This window comes from Charadrius vociferus, unplaced genomic scaffold (assembly GCF_000708025.1).
Source record: "Charadrius vociferus isolate BGI_N301 unplaced genomic scaffold, ASM70802v2 scaffold190, whole genome shotgun sequence".
Taxonomy (NCBI): Eukaryota; Metazoa; Chordata; class Aves; order Charadriiformes; family Charadriidae; genus Charadrius; species Charadrius vociferus.
In genome coordinates this window covers 5,990,685-6,010,912 of record NW_009646608.1, presented here as the reverse complement: position 1 = coordinate 6,010,912, position 20,228 = coordinate 5,990,685, and the positions used below count along the sequence as shown (strand labels likewise).

Below are 20,228 nucleotides of genomic sequence, written 5' to 3'. Positions count from 1 at the left end.
GCACTTTTTAGGCTCCAAAACATTACTTTTTTTTTAACAGTCTGTGCATATAAACAGCTTTCCACATTGCATATTTATAAATAACACTGTGCAAAATTCTCACCCGTAAACCAGGAGTTAATGCCGTTCCCAAGGTCCAAAGTTGCTGACAGCACCGGTAAGACTGCTAAATACCTGACCGGGTGCACGCAACAGCATCTCTATTTGCAACAAGTTGAGAAAACCGCTTTTACTAACCACAAAATGGCTCTGTAATGAGAAGGCAATGAGCACCTGAAAGACTTCTGGCTACAAAAAAAAAGTCAGCGCTAAATAAAGCAGGGACGGGACGTGGCAGGAGATGCACGCTGCGCGACGGCTTTCACCGGCCACCTCCCTTACCCAACCTACACGTGTGAATTAAGCTCTATTTATACGTCTTCCATGGATTTTTTTTTTTTTAAACGACCTTAATATAGTGCAGTTGTTATTTTGTTTCTGTTGAACTTAGCAACAGGAAACCCTGTCAGTCCTGCAGCAAACTTTCCATCCCCCCCCCGCCCCCGGCACTCCCGTTCCTGCACCAGAAAAGCCAGATTTATAAAAAGGTGTTTGACCGGGCGGGAGGGAGAGGAAGAAGAGATGAAAGCGCACACACAAAAAAATCAAAATGCCTGGGAAACATGCAAAATGGAAGCCAAATGCAATATGCTTCTTTTCTTTTTTTCCCCTGTTTGAAAGGAAAAGGCAGAGCCCTAATTTGCGTTTTCTAAAGATGTCTTACTTCACCACCAGACACCTAAGTATTAGTCATGAAAATTATTTTTAATAAAGGGTCGGTAAAAAAAATCATCAGCATCTTTACGCTCACGCATTCCAGTAACAAAAGACTTACTTATCAGACACCACAAATTTTGGCTTGGAAAGTTATTCGCTCTCGTCCCTGGCTAACTCACGGAGCAAACAGCTACAGAAATTAAGCCTTAACTTGTTAAAACCAAAATAAACCTGATTTTGTTACAAGCTTTGGCAAGACTGTTCTGCCGCCTAAAGAGCTTTATGGCGGGATGAGCAAAGTTTTTTGGTGCTCCACCCTGCAACGTTAACTCATCCCTGCAACATCTTCTCTTTTAACAGCTTCATAATGGTACGCAAACACACAAACACAGCTGCGCAATGGCAACGTGCACCAACACAGGCTGCGAGCAATTTCGCATTTACAAAACACTTTCCTTTTCAGGAAGAAGAAACAACATATAAAATATAAGGGCAAATGCAGGGAAGAAAGGTAAAATTAAAACACCCAGATCCTGACAAAGCAGAGTATGTATTAGGGGCAATTTAAACCAAAATTACGTTCCTGTTAAGCCAAATATTCACATTTCTTTTTTATTCATAGACACTCCTTAAATATGGCAAAGCACAAGTAACAGAAAACAATACCAACCGATTTCTGATGCCTGGCATGACCTTTTTAAATTGTTTCACCGACATGAGGAATAAGGGGTTCCCCCCCACATTTGATTCCTGTATGTATTCCCATTACTAATTTTGCTTCCAGCAAAGGCACTAGTGGTCCCAGCCAGAGATGCCCTCAGACCTCGGAGCCTGTGCACGCACCAACACTGCCCGCAGCCCCGCTCCCCTCTGCCAAAAACTCCCCAGAGAGGGGACAGAGCGACTCCTCGGAACCACGCACGTGCGGGGACCTCAGAGGCGCTGCCGGCCCCCACGCAGCATCACCAACCCCACACTACAGGGCATCACTTTTATCAAATTATATACACACATCTTGGTGCAGCCCTGCCCCACGAGGAACCTTTTGGGTCAACCTCTATGTCACCCACCGAGACAAATAAATGTGGCTTAATCCAGCAGCTGAAAAACGCATGGTCTAAAAAAGCCCCCGCTATTTTTGAAAGGTTAAACCAACGTCACGGTGATGGACGCTGCTCAGCTTTGCAAAGGCGACAGAGAGGAAACCAGCAGGTTAGGTGGCCGGCTGCAGCAGCGATGATGTTTCTTTAAAAAGCACAGAAAAAGATGAGGTGACAACGCGTAAGTGGCACTTACCGCTTCCTCACGGGCTGTGCTCTCGTTGCGATCTTTCCGAAAATCCACCTCGTCTTCAGTTTTCATTTCCAACTTCCCTGTGAAAACAGAAGGTTCGCACAGGCAATTTAAAAACAAACTTCTTGCAGCGCTGCTGATATTCTTCTGTTTATTCAAAGCAGTCTCAAAAAAAAAAAAAACCGAAGGGAAAGAAAACCCAACTCCGAAACCTCTTCAACAAATCCATTTGACTTCCAACATCTGGTTTCATTCCCAACTTTGCTGCTTGTTTGTTATTAGTTTTACAACTATCGTGTCTGGGACTGAAGGAAACTATGAAACAGCAGCAAATATGGGGTAAAACTCCTGAAAAGCTTTAGGTGAAGCTGAGCACATCTGCACGTATTTGCCCATGTATTTCCTTGGCTCCCGTTCACCTAGTTAAAGAACCACATTTTTTGCTGCTTTTCTTCTTACCATAACCCGAGGATAACGCAAGCAACCAGCCTTGCCTTCTCTCAACAGGCATTATAAGGATGGAAAAAAAAAAAATAAAAATCACAAGCTTCAAACAGTCAGCCCACCTGCACTGCCTTAAGGATGACGATGAAGTCCCTGGCCTAGGAAGGCAAAACCTTTTCTGCTGGAGTTTACAAAGCCCCACCTGATTTTCTCCTTCCTCATGCTCCCATGATGGTGTCACCACCGCAGCGGTACAAACATCATGTCCCAGGCTGCTTTCTCTGCCCAGCAAAGCTTTCGTTAGTCACCATTCCCTGGAGTTCCCTTCTAGGTACCTTTTCCTGGAATGAAGTCAACATCCTAATTCTAAGCTAATGACCCTCGCGACACACAGGATACTTTTAGAGGAGCGCAGTGATTTCACCAAAGCCACCCAGATAGAGAGTGGCTGTGCTGGGGCTAAACTCCTCTCTAATCCCACTCCCTCTCTCATTTCTACTAAAACCAAACGCTGGATGGATGTCAACGCCTTCTTGCGTTTGCAGTGAGTTTACCTGTTCGGAGATTTAGCAAGAGGAGCCTTCCATCTTCACAGGGAAGCTGCTCTAACAACTGTCACCTGTGGCCTTCCATTGGCATTAAAGTCTATCCTTGATTCTGGGACGATCTGGTTTTGCAATGTTCTATTGGTAAACTAATCCAACATCATTAAGTCAAACTGGCATGATTTTGTCTCGCTTAGATAAGTTTGTGGGCAGAGTCTCAGAATTCAGAGGTAATGCTACCAATTTCTGCGAGTCCCATTTGATGGCAAAGCAGAGATCATGGTCGTGGTGAGATCTGCTTGGGGTCAAAGCACTGTTGTGATGGCTAAGATCTTGGTCCAAAGACACAACATGCAAGGAAGAAACCCTCTGGTGCACTGAGGACAGGAGAAGCAAGCAGTGTAAGTGACACACCATGCGGGGTAAGAACTGGAGGATGACACCATGAGCCCCCGGGATGAAATTCAAGGGGACAACTGTTTGCTCTCTGCCATTTTTTCCTAAACTTCTCCTAAGAAACATATCCCAAACAAAATGCACTCACAGAGGTCACCGGGGCATAGAGCACCTTATCGCATGTGTGGCGTCATCAGTGACATTTGTCAGTGGTTCATCCTGCTGCTTTCCCAGGGGAAGGAAATTGTAGTAAGTGCTTTTCCATAGGGAAAATGCTATTGATGAGGATGAGGTGAAGACTGGTAAAATTCAAAATAAGGTGAAATTCTTCTGTCTGGCAACAAATGTTTTCTTTAAATGCTGAGATCTACAAGAGATACATTAGGGATATTTCTCCCTGGAGAAGAGCTAGGGAGCAGTGATGACAGTATTTGTTAATTTAACATGCCAAACCCCAACCACACAACCCAACCCTGCCAGGGTCGCTTTCTGCCAAGAAGCTGCATCTACTCAGAGGTGTTTCATCAACAGAGACAAATGCCATTTCTTCTCTTCTTGCCCAGTTTGGCTATTGTGGTATGACTTCATATCCTACCTACCAGCTTTTTTAACGAGTAGCGTATATCTGCCTGACTTGTAAATAATGGGCTTGAAGAACCCATTACTCAGCCATAATGTAGTTCTGAGCCCAAAGCTAACAGCACGAGGAGCTGCCTTCTGAAAGTAGAATCTTCTAGCTTCATCACCTTCCTTCAGTGGTGGGATCAGTCACTAGATATTTGTCTGGATAAGGCAATTACCCCTTTGAGGTCTGTGTTTTGGGGGTAGGCTGAAGGTAAAAAGCGGCAATGAGATAAACAGGTATGTATATGGGAGCAATTTCACAATATAAACAAAAAAAAAATTAAAGAGCTCAATGATTTGGATTAATGGCAACAGCAATTACCAGCCAGTTACATCTCTGCTAAATTAGCATGACAATAAAACTCTCCGACCACACGTGTTTCTGAGAAGCGGCCTCATGACGTGCACTTCCTTTGGGAAGGCTTTATTGTTGTCTGTCAAAAAAAGGTCTGATTCATTCTGCTGAGCACCGATGACTCCTGCATGGCTACAAAATACTGGGTACAAACCCAGGCTGCCAGGGAAAACTCCCCAGCGCTGACACAGGAAAGAAGAATCGACACAAAGAACTGAAGGCTGCCACCGAAATAGTACCCAAAACATGCTACCCAAAGCTTAGACATCAGCATGAAGAATGTGCACAGCAATAACAATAAACAATAAATCTGTTCTCTGGAATTACTGCCATATCAGAGTTCTAGATGCTGCTTTATAGGAGGTGAATTTCACAAATATTTCAAGTAGTGAGCTTGGATTCATAGCAGTCGCTCAGTATTTCATTTGGGCTTCCCTAACGTTTTGCCTTGGAGCAATCCTAAAGTTCTTCAAGAGAAGATATTCCAGATGAAATTCTGCTTTGTGCAGCATCCTGCTGCAAATAAACAATTCTTCTTTATGGAGAGATCAGACCATTGTATTCCAAGACCTTTCAGCCCTAAATCCTTATGTATTTTAAATCACTGACAGGATCACCTCTTCCCCCCTCTTTCCATACCCGAACACACAATGACACCTTAATATTACTTTCCCACTTCAGTCACTATCTTACTGGGCTGTTTAGTCCCTTCTCCTTTTAAAACCCAGTCTAGACGATGTCACGTCTCCAAGACTCCAACCAGAGATGAAGACCTGGAGTTTGCGGCGGGAGCCGGCAGAGCGGGGGGTTCCCAGGAGAAGGGAGCCGTGCCAGGTATTGTCCTACAGCCACTCCCGTCCTATTGCACTGTCAGTCTGCCACAGCACTAAAATCGGTTCTTTCTGAAAACAGCTTTCTAATCCACCTTTAAATTTTTCTACTTATTTACTATCTTATTTACTACTCCTGCCTAATGTTCACTGGTTATCCCCCGACACGTAAACTTTCTAAAACTCCTGAACTTGACGAAAAAAGGATTTGCCCCACCACTGCCCCCCCTCAAAAATCAATCCTTTCCCCTGCCCCCAGTTATTCTGCTATCACATATCAGAACAAATCCTCCGCCATCACCCCATTCTGCATTTAGACTGAAGAAACAGCTCCCAGCATTAAAGCAGTGAAATAGATTTATATCATGGCAGTTTTTTTGTTGTTGTTTTTTTTTTTTTTTTAATCGTTGAAATGTTTTGTTTGTTTGTTCGGTGCTGGGAAAGCAAAGAGGCACTGTATCATTTTCTTATAGCAAAGAAGAAAACGGCAACTGAAAAAGTTCAGCTGCTCCCATTTAACAGCTGCCTGAACAGGTGGAATACAAAGACCAGATTAGATCCATGCATCAGTAGCAAGTTCACCTATGATTTAATTACAAGCTGGAGCAACAAACCCGCTTCTCTTTCATTCAATTTATCCCTTTATTCCCCTTTTCCGAGTTACCTGGTGACGTTTTCTATTAGCTCCTCTCGCACGAGACGTCTACACCCTCCCTCAGGTCCCACCACTCTCCCCCCTCGCCACTCACCCGCGGGGAATGCCGGTCCCGCTTCCCAGCCGATGGCAGCAAGCAAAACTCATCATCTGAGTTCCAGTACTGCTTAAATGCACTGGAAAACACCACCGGCGGCTCTGCCCGACAAAAAAAGCTTTGCAGCCCGGAAAAGGCGGTGGGGGTAGGGCTCGCTGGCTTTTTTAAATGACCTAATACCGCCAATTAGGAAGTGGCTTTGTGCAGTTCAGAAGGACACTGGCAGCTGTTTCAAGCAGACGAGCAAAGAAAATGCCCCGTTGTACCCTCCGACTCCACGTTAGCAAAAAGAAAGGGGAGAAGCGAAGGAACAGCACTCAGCAAATAAACCCTCAGGCCCACACGAAAGCATGTAACATGAAGATTCAGTAGTCCAAATAGTTCCCTCCCATTCATTCCTTCTCCACGGAGGATTGACCCGCTGGAAATTCCTCCGCACAAATTCACAGGAGATGATGTCCTGTCCTTACCCCCAGTGCCAGCCAAGCAACATGCATCTGAACAGAAAGTTTTAATACGTCACTTCGGATTTCTTCTTTCTCAAAAGAAGAACCCCAAACACCTACGCTTCCTCTGCAAGGCAGACCTCCTGCTCTTATTTCCCTTCCTTCGCTGATGAGAGGCTAGAGGCACACCTACAAAGGAAAAGACTAGAAAGTAGGAAACCACCTGATTTTTCCTACCTGTAACAGGCTCAGCTCGTTGCACTGCCGGGCTGACGTTCCTCTTCTTTGTGGAGGAACTGAAATCCATTTCTCCATTCATGCTGGCTCCTACATCCACTGCAGCCTGGGGCTCAAGCCCCACTTTTTCTGCGGATGGTAATTCAGGGGAATAAGGTGTCTCTGCTGCAAAAACCACCGCATCAAAACTTTTTACCATTTTAGGAACTTTATCCAGAGAGGAGCCATCATCTGCCGAAACCAAACTCTTTACTCCCACATTTTCCAGTGACTCAACAGCATGTAAACGGCACGAACACGGCGAGAAGGGCGATTCGGGTACAGCTTGGCTTTGCTTTCCATCGGGCTCAGCCAAGACCTCCCCCTGAGCTGCTTTTGCAGCGGGACCAGCGTCGCTCTCGCCAGCCGGACAAACGGTGTCGGTGCTGGAGTCGCTGTCGCACATGGGCTCTTCCGCGATGGGCTGAAGCGCTGCCCGGGGAAGCATGCTTTCCATATCCTCCTGCTCTGCCGGATACGCTGCAACGGGGGTTATTGCCACCGGCCTTAATGCTTCCTTACCCTCACAGGCATCGCTCGGGGCTCCCGCTTCTGAAGCATCCTTTAACTCAGGGGTGCTGCTGTGCGGGGAGGTTCGCTGTTGGGTTTGACTGGGATCAGGTTCTCGGTTCAGCCCTGCATCGGGACGAGGGTTGCTCTCCGCACCCGGTGACTCGCCTGCCGACAGGGGTCCGTGCATGGCGCCTTCTCCTGCCCCCGCTGCCCTGGTCTCACATGCTTCTTCGGCGGCCACCGTCCCTTCCAGCCCACCATCCGCACCGCTGCCGCCTGCCGCGGGCCCCCCCTGGGCGCAGGCCGGGGGTTTCACAACAGAGGCAAGAAGTTCCTCCGACAAAACCTGCTCCTGGCCACTTGCACAAGCCTCCCCGTCAGGCTCAGCTTTGCCTCCTTCACCCTGCTGCGAAAGCCTCTGCTCCGGAGAGCCCTCGTCCCCCGCATGGTCCCCAGGCCAGCCGGCCCTGGCAGCTACCCTGCCATGCTCCCCGCCGCGCTGCCGGGCGAGCTCTGCCGAGCCTGCCGCCGCCGCCGCTTCCTGGTTTTGTTTAGGTTCATTATGAATTACAGAGGGTGTGCCTATTAAATTATCCTCCGCGCAGTCTGCGCCCTTGGCACACGGAGCCGATCCAGGGTCGTTACCTTGCAGAGCTGCCTCCAGCCCTGGAGGTGCCACTGCAGCATCTCCCTCCGGACTCGCAGCCGGTCCTCCTCCTCCGGGTAGGGGGGCGAGGGGTTTCATCTCCCCGCTCAGCCCCTCCTGCTCCGAAGCGCTCTCTGCTCTCTCTGCTTTGCTTTGTGCAGGTTCTTTTTCCGCCGGGCATGTGCTCGCCTCCTCCGGAGGGAGCGATGCAGGCTCACTTTTGCTCTCTTGAGCAGCGTCCGGTTTTAAGCCGTCACCCATTTCATCGTTAACGACAGTTTGATCAGCAGAAGGGCAGCAGCTAGCAACTTCCTGAGCTCCATCTGCAGAATCTGCACTTCCCCCATCTCCGCTGCTGCTGGTATCAGTTCCTACTGTCTCCCCTTCTGGGGCTTCGCGGCCCTCTATTGCTTCAGCCACACGTTCAGCGACCTTACCGCTCTCCTGGCAACACGCAGGTTCTGCACTGCTTTGATTAGATCCACCAACATCATCGTTTTCAGGTTTAGCATCAGGGCCATCAGCTTCCACACTGTCTTCCGAGCTGGATTTCCCGTCTGTGCAACCTGCTTCCACCTGCCCTTCTCGCTCCCCGCTGCCGTGGATTTCCAAACCAGGACCAGGTTTTGATGCACCCGCAGGAACCTTCACTCCATTCATTGCTGGCAACACCGCCCCGGCGCTCGCAGTGACTTCCCGCTTCACTGAGACGTGAGCATCACCTTGGCTTTCCAAGAAGCCACTGTTTACCTCATCAGTGCACGAGTCCACTCCAGTCTCTTTGTTATCACCAGTCTTGCAAAGGTCAACAGATGTCATACCATCACATGCCAGTACCAATCCCACATTTGCATCCTCCCCATCCACACACTCAGTGCCATTAACCCCACTGAGTAAGGGCTGAGCAGCACCGGCTGACTCTTCCTTAGCTGGCGATTGCTCTTCTAGGTTTGTAGTCCTCCTTTCACCGGCCTCAGCCATCCCATCCTCTACCTGCTGCCGGCCCGCAGCTCTCTCAGCCGCCCCCGTACAGTTCCTGCATTCGGTTTGGCCCATAGCCACATCCGCGCCCTCCAAGGAAGCCGGGGCTTCGCCTGCAGTTTCACCCCCAGTAACAGCACTGTCAGCCGCACTCTCCTCGGCAGCCTGCACCTCCTGATGGAGGCTATCTTTACTGCACAAGCCGGCTTGGTCCAAACCAACGCCAGCAGATGTCATTCCAGCTTCCTCATTTGTATTTCCGCAGGATGGAAGATTTACGGCACCGTTTACGCTTGCACACGGGCTCACTGTGCGGTCCTTCTCATCTGATATAGTCCCAGAGCCTCGAGCAGAGGTTGGCCCCTCCTCTTCCTTTTTACTCAACGTCACTGTATTTTTACTTTCACAGAAGCACTCTGAACTCTTTGCACCCCCCAGGCTCAGCAAGTCATTCGGTGCATCATTAAAAGCTCCCAAACTCCCGCTGCTGCATTTGTCCTCCTGGTGGGTTTGGTCTGAGAGCTGCCCGATGTCCAGGCGAACGAGATCAGATGGACTTTCCTGCCTTCCTTCTCTTGCCATTTCTTCTGGGCTCTGAGAATTAGTGGCTGGGTGACCATCTGGCTCCACTCCTTTAGCACAGCTGTCTCCAGAATCTCCCAGTACGGGCTGTGTCTGCTGCCTTAAACTCTGCAACAAGAGGGGGAAAAAAAAAAAAAAAGATTATTTTGCTCTGTCACACATTTACACTGTATCCACCATCTACAGGATCTGTATCTACATAAGCCTGTTTGATGTGATGCTCCTCCCTCTGTACCTCTACTTGGTGCCCCTTGGGACAGTTACAAACATAACTTCAGTGGGTATTTTACCTATTGGTTTTGTTACGCAGTAATACTGAAATTATTAGAATGACAGAAAGGTTGGTTGGAAAGAGCATCTGGAGGTCATCTAGTCCAACCTCCTGCCCGAAGCTGCACTATGACCAATGCAACATCAGGTCAACCATGATTTCATCTTGCCAAGTCCCTAAAACCTCCAGTGATGGAGTACCCACCACCTCTCTGGGCAATCTGTTCCTATGCCACACCACCCTCCCATGAAGAAGTTTTCCCTAACAGCCAACCTGAACACCCTGAAGCTGAAATTTGTCCCTCTACCCCCTTGTTACACCATCTGCCACCACTGAGAAGAACTGCTATCTTTGTAATTGCTCTTCAAGCAGCTGTAGTCGTGTTTCTTGAGTGCACTTAAATTCAAGATCAGTAAACAGCAGAATTCAGTCTACCAAATAATGCAAATATATACCAGCCTAGTCCCAAAGGGCTCGAGCAAATGCGACCTCAAAGCAAGTTCAGATCCCTGCCCGCCAGCACTCCCCAGTTCTCAACAGCGTTGCTCAATTTTTTGTGTATTGATGGAAACCCTACTTCAGACCTGGGCATTGGCTGACATTGTCCAAACACCACCACTTGTCTCCTTCTCCTAGGACCGAACTAATCGTCTCATCTCTTCCTGAGAACCGCATGCATAATTAAATATCTGAAATTTACTTCCTAAATGGAAATAAAAGTTTGAAAATGATGACATACTATTAAAATTAATATGTGCATTATCGTGGATCAGTAGCAATGTACTCAATTCCTGTCTAATCTGCATTAGATTAGAATGCAGAATTCCAGAGCATCTGCTTTGTCAAGGATCCCTGAAGCTTTTATAGTTTGATACAATCAAACCTTCACTTAAAAAGAACTGTCTGTTTCAATACCTTCTTTTTTATTCTCTTTGCTGCATATCAATGTTCACATCTTAGAAAAATCGACTTGTTAAATTAACAAGCGACCTCAATCCTAAAACGTACACCCCACAGAGCTCCCTTGATTTTCTGTGGCATGCTCGAGGTTTTACACCATCAGCTTTCAGAGGCCACGCTGGTTTCTCAGTAAGTGCCTGCGACTCTCCACAAATACAAAACTCTAACGAACTTCTTCAAAACTGTCTTTTTTGCATTTATTTGTAAAAATACTCCAAAAAATACATGCATCCTAGAAGCCCACCTTAAATAGGTCCCTGCAATATTTGTTTAAGACTCGTTCTCAGAGAAATAGAATTTCATGCCAAAAATGTCAGCTTAAATGCCCCTTTTCTCCCTGAATATTAAAATGGCCAACATGTTAATTGATGCATCAAAGGGAACTTCTGGGTATCGCATATACAAATAGTGGCTAAAATCATCACTGCTGCGTTGAGGAGATTGCATTTACTCTTCTTTCCACGCTCTGAGATTTGCAAGCGATGAGCACTGCCACTGAACCACAGACCATTAAACACACTTCTGGTGTTTGCCACGAATCTCCTATTTAAAATCATCCTGCTACCCAGCCCCTCTATACGTGGTCACCTGTGCCAGAGCTCCCTGCTTTTCAGGCATCCCAAAATAAGGTTAGCATTGGAGGCGGGCAGCACGGCATCTCCATCCATCGCGCAGCAGCGAGGATGGGATGCAGGGCTCTGCGTGCAGCGGTACCCGCGGGCTGCAGCTATTTTTTTACAAGGGCAAAAAAACCCAGGATGAAATGGCGTGCCAGCCGTCTGGTGGCTGTAAACCCCTCAGCACAGCACTGAGACCGCACTGCTGGTTCCCAGCCAGGAGGCACAGACACAGACAACACAACCAGGACGGACAGACACAGACAACAGCAACTCTTGCTTCCGAACAAGCAAGTTTTTCACAAGGAGAGGCCGCGGCAGCCCCAGCATCCTCACGGTGAAGTCACTCTCCCGACAGCCTGAAAAATAGAGCCGCCCCCAAAGGAAGCCAACTGCCTTTCAACTGACCCGAAATGAACCTAAATGAAATAATTACAGGGCTGCTTTCCAAATTCAAATCAGATTAGATGTGAAGCGAAACACTGCTGGAAAGAAAAAGTCTAAACATAGCCTTTTCTGATTTCATTGTCAGGCAAAATGTACCCATCTGGCATTCGCGGCAGCAAACAAGCAGCGAGCGGGATATGCCAGCCGTGCTTTAGCGTCTTTGGATGGAAAGGGGAAGCGATTGCACAGTTAGCCTGGGTTTGTCACTCATGCCACCAGTTCCTGTTGAGATCAGGAGTAACGAACACCTCAACCACCCAGGGAAGGGTGAAAACAGCTCAGGGTGGTCTGTATCTCTGAATGTCCCCCCAGCCCACTGCCTGCAGACAGCGATTCTCCCCTTCCTTAGATAAAGGAACAAAAATACACTCTTATTTAGATCCCACGCCTCTGTAACGGCAGATGTATGAGCTGATGAAGGACCACCCACAAGTGATGCCAGCTGTGCAAGACGTGTGGGTGCTTCTGAGAAGTGGCGCAGAAGTGTCCTGGTGTTTCACCTTCCCGTCCCAACCGAGCCCCCGTGGCACCTATCTTAAAGCAGTGAGGCAAAGCCTTTCCAAAGCCCCATGGCTCCCGCAGTCCAACCACCGCAGAGTCCAAGAGGAGCGCAGTGAGGGGACCACTATGGACAGCCCCCCGTGTGCCCAGGGCAGGCTCGTCCTCCAAGTCCTACACCCAGGTGCTAAGGGAACAGCTTTTTTCTCCATCACCCGTCCCAGAGGCTTTCCCCTCAGTCTCCTCTCTGACCCCAAACTTTCCATCTGAACAGAGGTACCCACCATGTGCGGCCCCCACAGACCCAGTGCCGCTCCAGCCTGACGGCTGCCAGACACCCTGGAGGGACAGTCCACCTCCAGGGAGGTTTCCCTGCCCATCCAAGCAGGTCCCAACCTAATGGAGAAGGCAGGAGCTGGGAGCAGAGAGAGCCCAGGAGACCGAGCTGAGCCACGCTGCACAGCCCCAAGCCTGCTTCTCTGCCGAGAGAGAAAATTTGCCACCTAGTACAGCTTTATCAGATCTCCCTGTGCTCAGACGAGAAGAAAACAGGCAGGTGTCCACCTGGATGTCTGCTAATGACATCCAGAGAAAACACCGAGGTAAATACACCCCCTCGAAGGGTGCCGAGGTGGGGAAGTCCTCCACAGGCGCCAGGCTGCCACCAGCCGGCTCTGCCGTCACCTCAGCCGTCTCCTTACCGTGTGCTGGTGGCTCTGCATGTGCATCCGAAGGTGCTGTATGTCACTCTCCAAGCTGGCGGCTACCCCTTCCTTGGCTTCAGCTGTCAGCATGTAAACGTCGAGGCCGCGGTGGTGCTTCACACTGTAGTCCCCCGAGTGCACCGTGTGGGACAAGGTGCTCCAGGAGTCCGGTTCCTTGGCTTCCTCTCTGCAATAAAACAAGGGCGGGTTAATCGGCAGGCGAGGAGGGATGCTGCATTGCAGGACACGCAGGCTGTTCTTCACTCTGGACACTCATCTAATCAACGGCCCGAGCGAAACAGAGCACTGGCTCCAGGGCCAGACAGACAAATACGCACGCACACTTCTCCGTCTTGGAAATTAATGTCATTTAGAGTTAATGCCAGCCACAAGCTGCATTTCACAAGGTCTTTCTCAGGTAGAGAGACCTGCTTTTTTCCCCAGACTATGAGAGACTAGCAGCAAAGGGCACAACAATTGCTTTTTAACATGGAATTTATTGCAGGTGTAAACCACCAAAGCAGCTGTTGCAGAAAAACAGATGCCTGAAAGACGGACTGCAGAGGCACAAGTTAGAAGGAACGAGGGTTATCATGATACTGATGCTACAACTTCTACACTGAAACCAGCACACCACTTCACAAACACCCAGCACCCATCAAATTGTAGCAATTTTTTCACTCCTGAAATGAATTGAGCTCGCCCTGCGAAACTGCTTCTGTGCAAGATGTTCTCAACATTGTGAGACAGTTGTCCTTCTGCAGCACTACCCCAGATTTTCTTTTTATCAATCAAAAGGAAAGGAAAAAAAGAGGCTGTTGTAGATCAGAATGAGAAAAATAACTCAGCAGTTACATATATTCAATAGAAATTTCTATTCAGTCATCTCTTTTTGAATGTTGAGCCCTGATTCTGCACAGGCTTGTGACTCAAAGCAGTAATTCTTCAGGTCTCACAGCCGCACAGAGGATATTATATTGCCCCTTTAAGGTGGTGAAGAAACATCTTCTCAAGGTGTTCATCTAAAGATTCAGACTTAGACATTTAATTTTTTAATCAGAACTGATTCAGGAAACCCAAAATCTGTTATAATTGCCCTGGGACGGAGTGGCTCGTGCAGCACCCTCCTGAGCACCGCATCCCCTGGGAGAGACGTGGAGCTGAGCAGGAACGTTACGGGAACGGGGGCTTTTGCTGACCTGCTCAGGGGGGTGAGAAATGGAAACTTCTCTATTTTCCTTTCTCTAGGGCTGCATCCACCGAGTGCCAGCCCGAGCAGAGAGCACATCCCCTCCCTGTCGCGGAGGGGACAGCCCCGGCCACAACAGGCATTCCCAAATCTCCCTTTGCAGCACAGCCACAGATCACCCTAGAAGGGGCCCGGGACAGAGACTGTATGCAAATAATTAAGGAATTCAAGAAGGTATGTATACAGAAATGTATACCATCAACCAGGTAAAATTACACATAGCTTTCAGCATCTTTGCCGACTGGTTTCTTACTTTAAAAGTAGCAAACCCTTCTAATGGGCAAGCGATCCCCAGGGCTCAGGCGAACCGCAGGGCCACCTCTCTGGGAAGCCACGCAATTTAGAAAGTAAAGTCATCAGGACCAATCGATACCGTGATTGGCAACAGGAATGGGCAGAGCAAGGTAGGGAAACGGTCAGACGGCTCATCACGCGGCAGAGAAACCTGTGTAGATGGCAGTGGTGGCAGCGGCTGTCCCCGCTCTGCCCCGGCACAACCGCCCGCCCCCTCCTGTGACTCATTTTGGGCGGAATCTGCAGGGAAATTCAGACAAAGCAGAACCACATCTTCCACCATTCACCACCATTTAGATCAAGTGACTTCAGTAGAACTAGCCTTGATTTAAGCAGAATCAATATTTCTGCAGAGAAACAGAAGGAAGCGGCCAGTTTTTGGTGGTGATTGGTACAAACCCATGGAGGCACTGAAGTCAACTGAGCCATTACAAGTGACTAAAGAAATGACCTTCCTTTATTAAGAAAACACAGACATTTCTGTCTGGAGTATTTTTCTTATCAGCTGTTATATATGAATAACTACTGTACTCAGGGCCACCCCCGGTGTACAACAAGGCAGTCAGCACAAAACCCATGTTCACCCACTCATGGGGACCAACATCAGCCGGATTAAAGGACCGAGCGCGATGAGTCTGCTCCACTTTCTCATCAGCTTCGAGTACACTCACGAGCATCTTCAAATCAGCACCCACAAAGCAGCCTCCCCGACTTGAGCCTTAAAGGACCCTCAGCGGCTTCAAAAGCTTCAAAATCTGGAGCGAGATGACAGGCACAGTCCCCCGCAACACCATGAGCGTGCCCAACCCTCCTGCAATTCGTCACCTTCACACGGCCCAGACGAATCAAATAATCACTTCTGCTTACAAAGACAGCAATTTCTTTTCATATTCAAGCCGCCGATCTGTGTTACCCTCTATAAAGGGCTTTAAACCTTTTGAAAAACCAAGATCTTTCTCCCATCCAGCCAACTACAAACAACTCCAAGCTCTCATTTTCAGTAGCAGTCACCTATGTTGCATAAAATTAAGCAGTAAGGTAGCGGATGGCTCAATCTATTGACACCTTCAAATCTTCCCTTTCACACACCGCTGCGTCCCGGCGCTGATGATCCGCAGCAGAGAGGACAAATGGGTATTCACACGCATTAGCTTGTTTGCACACCGCTATTTCTGTCGTTCAGCTGATCACTTCCAAGAGCACGTAGATCACACGAGAAAACGCTCCTGCACATTCGTCTTCATACATTGAGCTTAACTGCTTGTGTCTCTCCCGTGTGTCTCACTGCAAGCCCTGGGTTTTATTGAGAGATGATTTTCCCCGCCAGGGAAAAAAAAAAAAGCTTTGCAGTCATGTATTTTGTAGTCCCTGGTTGTGAAAGACACTGATTTTGTACAGACTGGGAATTTCTGCAGGAATTGTTTACAAGTGCGTACCCAAGCTGGCCTACTAAGACATAAAAACAGATATGCAAATATTTACTGGAGATCTATTAACAAAAACATACATAGAAACTCCAGCATTCAAGAAGGCCGAAATCTGCTTCTGTTCAACACAAAAATTCAGTTTGCTAGCAACAAGGGAAATCTGTCTTCTCACGAGCTTTAACCATCCTGGGTCAATTCTTTCTCATCCTCCTTCTTCAACAGCTTCTCATCAAAATATGTGAAAGATACCAGCGAACTGAAAATTTCATTGGGATGATCTTGGAGCCCAACTTTTGCAGAAGAAAGTATCTTGCTTGGTTAAAAAGCAAGGACTGATTGATAAAGTTGACAGCATCCATTAGCTCCACCCTTGGCACAACTGTGCCATGTCCCGCTGAAAAAGCCTGGAAGAAGTCCTCCAGCTCTGATCCCCACCGCTTCTGCTGCAGTCTTCTGCCCCATGGATGTAAACCCAGAAGGAAAATTGCTGGCTTCAGGAAAGGACAGACCTACCAGCCAGCCCTTCATTCACAGAAATGTGGCTCAAAGAAGGATGCTGACCCCAAATATGGCAAAAGGAGAAGCAAACAAGCCTCCAAAATACGCCTGCTCGATCCGGGAGCTGATTAGCTTGCTTAACCCACAGCATCACCTCCTGCCCATAAGGAACACAAGACAAGACGATGGGTAGTGTTTTTTAAACCTCCCAGCATCGCCCAAGTAGACTCGTCCCAGGCGAAGGAGGAGCTGTACCATACCCGTGCACTGAATCTCCTCTCCTCTCACCGGGGAGCAGATAGGATGGCCCCGCGCCAGCGAGCGGCGGAAAGGGGGAGAGGAAAGTCTGCACCAACACAGCACAGCTCCCGGCTTCCTGCAGATACGGGCGAGATAATTTTAAGAAGAGGGAAGATAAGTGAGAAAGGGAGAATAAAAAACCCAAGTAAAAGCTCTGCTCGCCTTCCAAAGTTGCAGAAATGGGGCTCGGTGACAAGGGTTTGAAATTCGGCGGTGCCGGTGCTCCCAGCAGGCGTGTTCTCCAGTACAGAGATAACGGGTTTTGAATGGAGGGGAGAGGAAAAGGAGGGGGAATACATCAGAAGAGGAACAAAAAAGCCTCAGTGGGTTAAGCAGAACCTCGTGTTAGGAAGGTTTATCCCACAGTTTTACAAATGGGCAAGGAAGGCGGTGTGGGAACTCAAGGTGTTATTTCCTGGGGATATCCCCTCCAGATTTCTGAGCTGGACTTCAGCTGAAACAAAACAAACTCAGTAGCGTTGCCAGCTCTTACAATCTTACTGCAAGCCCGACAACAGCTGCGGGTTTATTCTGAAAGCATAAGCCCCTAGATTCATATGATAAATAAATAAAAAAAACCCCAAACACCAAACTACTTTTTCTTTTCTTCTTAAATTAAAGAAAGCCCCTAGGACTGTGGTTACAGTGAAAAGCTAGGAAATGCTAGAATTCAGATGGTCTTATCTGTAAGGCAAATAAAAAGTAAACGAAACTGAATTTTGATCTTACACCCTTAATTCAAATTCTGAATTATTACTGTTGTTATAACAGCACACCGAAAATACTAGATCAGACAAACTGTGATCTGGGATAAACAAGGAGCAGTGCCTACTGGGAGAGGATGCTGGACTTGGTGGTGATCGCACAACACGTTTGTCGCACAGGCAATTTAAATCAAGCCAACAACCCCTCCTGTGAAAACCCAGCACCAGACTCAATGCAGTCACCAGCATTTAAAACGAAGACTTCTTAGAAATTTGCCAAAATAGAACTTCAACGCCATTTGCAGAAGCCTTGGGGTAACAGAGGGTTTGTATATGTATGATCAACTTTGCATCCCCAATCTTTAGCGATGTACAAAACGTCAGTGCACGCAAACACTGTCTTGCTCCTACTTGATTTTGCAACCATCAATACGCACTGTATATGAAACTCGGAGAACACGTGCAACTGTGCTAGAATGGGTTAAAAAAATCAACCACTCATAAATTTGAAAGACATTTAACAAACACAGCATCCATACTTCAGGTGTTTCCAACTGTTCCAAAAGCCCCAGGAAAGTAAAAAAACCCCACGTCTCATATCAGAAAATTTTACAGATCACTCACTAATTTGAATACTTTTGATGTTGAAGGAAAGAGTTAAAGCTCATCTGGTGTAGAAAAACGATGACTAAACCCTCACAGTGCTTCACACAAACAAGAACTGCAGTGGGTTTGGGCACTGAACTGAATTCAGGATTGCATAACCCACCCTTCAATATCACATTAAAAATTTAGCAACTGGATTCAAAATATTTAATACTAACTTCTCAGCCCATTGATCAACATACTACACAGCAGGAAACCATACAAGAGAGAAAAGCCGGCTCGGTCCTTCAACAGCGGTTTGCAGACGCACGTATCCTAAGAGAGCCCGTCCAGTGTTTCCTACCACAAAGGGTCTGCGCTCCTCAACCTGAGGATTTCTTAGGTCCCAATGTTAATTATACATTAAAAAATAAAAATACAGCTACAAACTGTCATCAACTATATTTGCCAAAAAGTACAATGCGCATTCCATAAGAATAACTGTCTGTTATTACATGCACTTTTTCATTTGGTTTATTTCCATAGGGTTATCTAACAAGAAAGACACCCTCCTTGGGATGGGGAGCCGTAGGTCCTACACAGAACTGAATGTCAACTTAGAGTCACATCACTAAACAAAAGAAACTGAAGGTGAATTTATGAAATGCACTCAGAGGGAAAACAGATGCCATCTGTTGCATTTTAAATACAAAAGCATAGCCACAGAGACTACTTCACCAAGCAATGTTTTCTTTAAAGCTAAACCCAGCATCTTAGATCGGGACAAGTGATTTGGAAGGAAGACTTGTCTCTGCAGAACATCTCTGCGTGCTGCAAGCGAGCGTGACCACAGACTCTGTAACACAACCCAAAGATGAAACCATCGCTTTGGCTGCCTCTGACACAGCAGTTTACAAAGTTGTCTTCTACAACAATCTGTTCAAACTTCAACCCCACCATGAACGTCACTCCTTCTAGCAGATCTGCTTCAGAGACTAAATACGAGTGTGCTAACTGGGTATCCAGCTGACCCATGCCTGAAGCCAAAACCCAACAGTTCTCGGAAATCTCTTATCTGCATTTTCTAAATTTGTCCTGAAACGGAGCTGGTCTATCACAATCCCTTACCAACCACACAAGGCTTATTGTAGGGGCTTATGGCCCCTATAATTTTGGGGATCACCTCCAGATGAAGATTGCGGGGGGGGGGGATAATTTTCTTCTCTTATCTTACCACATCTTCCCAAATCTCTTCTTTCTCCTCCTCACAGGCCTGTTTAGGTGAACATCATCTCCCAGCACCTCTGACTTCCAAGCAGGATATCAGAGACAGTAAAAAGCCATTTCTACCATCGAAAGCCCCTTCTCTCTCTTCTGTATTCAGAGGTATATACATACAAAACAAAGGAGAGGGAGACAATGCATGAAAATACAAGTCTTCACGGGGATATGGGAAAACACTAGGAAACCAGTAAAAGCTGGAGCATGCAGTGGTGAGTAGATGGAAAGAGAGAGACAAAAACTCTTGTTGCTCCATCACAATCACACCTGGTTCCCCCGTCCCCCCGCCTCCCAGTCTGCTCCTCTGCTGTGGCCAGAAGAAACCCACGGCACCTCAGCATCCTTCTAACCACGATGATCAATCACTTAAACAACGGTGTTTCAAACAATCACCTTAAAGTTCAGCGATACACAGCCACAAACCAGACCCTGTTGGATCACTGCTCTTCCCATGATTTTGCAGCTGAACGGCATCCTCTTAACACACGCATCTCTCGCCAGGTCCTCTTTCACTGCCCTTCTACAACGACTTTGAATTTCCCTTTAAACTTGTGCCAGCACTTATAGAGACGAAGTCAACTGGTCTCCTCTCCAAGCCATACCCTAAACCTACTGCCTGTTACCCTGAACAGCAACCAAAAGGACCTGTTGCTTGTTCAAGGTGGGAGAAGAGAGGGGAAAACCATCAGCATTACTTCAATAAACTCTTCAGCTGCGGATTCTGCTTAGCCAGAATTAAAATTAATATGTGTAGCATTACCTGCCCAGTGCGGTGGCAACCTTCTGGCCACCAGCACGTCCCCAACTGTGTCCCTCTCCTGCTCCCTGTACTACAACTGCTGGGAGAACTGGTGTAACCAAGGGGAGACTCAAAGCCTTGCACACTCAGTTCCCAGCTCGTGATAACGGAAGGGTGCGCACAGGAAAGGGGGGGGGGGGGGGTGTCGCCAATCA

The 20,228-nt window shown here is 47.7% G+C and overlaps 1 protein-coding gene across 1 annotated transcript in view; it reads right to left on the bottom strand.

Moving 5' to 3' along the window:
• Positions 1 to 20,228, bottom strand: part of LOC104288780 (A-kinase anchor protein 13-like) — a 54,462-nt gene that overhangs the window by 796 nt on the left and 33,438 nt on the right. Inside the window, exons 5-8 of the mRNA XM_009887653.1 lie at positions 12,934 to 13,123; positions 6,679 to 9,547; positions 2,053 to 2,129; positions 104 to 200 (exon numbers count right to left, since the gene is read on the bottom strand). Of these exons, the coding sequence (XP_009885955.1) occupies positions 104 to 200; positions 2,053 to 2,129; positions 6,679 to 9,547; positions 12,934 to 13,123 (3,233 nt within the window). The remainder of the gene's footprint in view (positions 1 to 103; positions 201 to 2,052; positions 2,130 to 6,678; positions 9,548 to 12,933; positions 13,124 to 20,228) is intronic.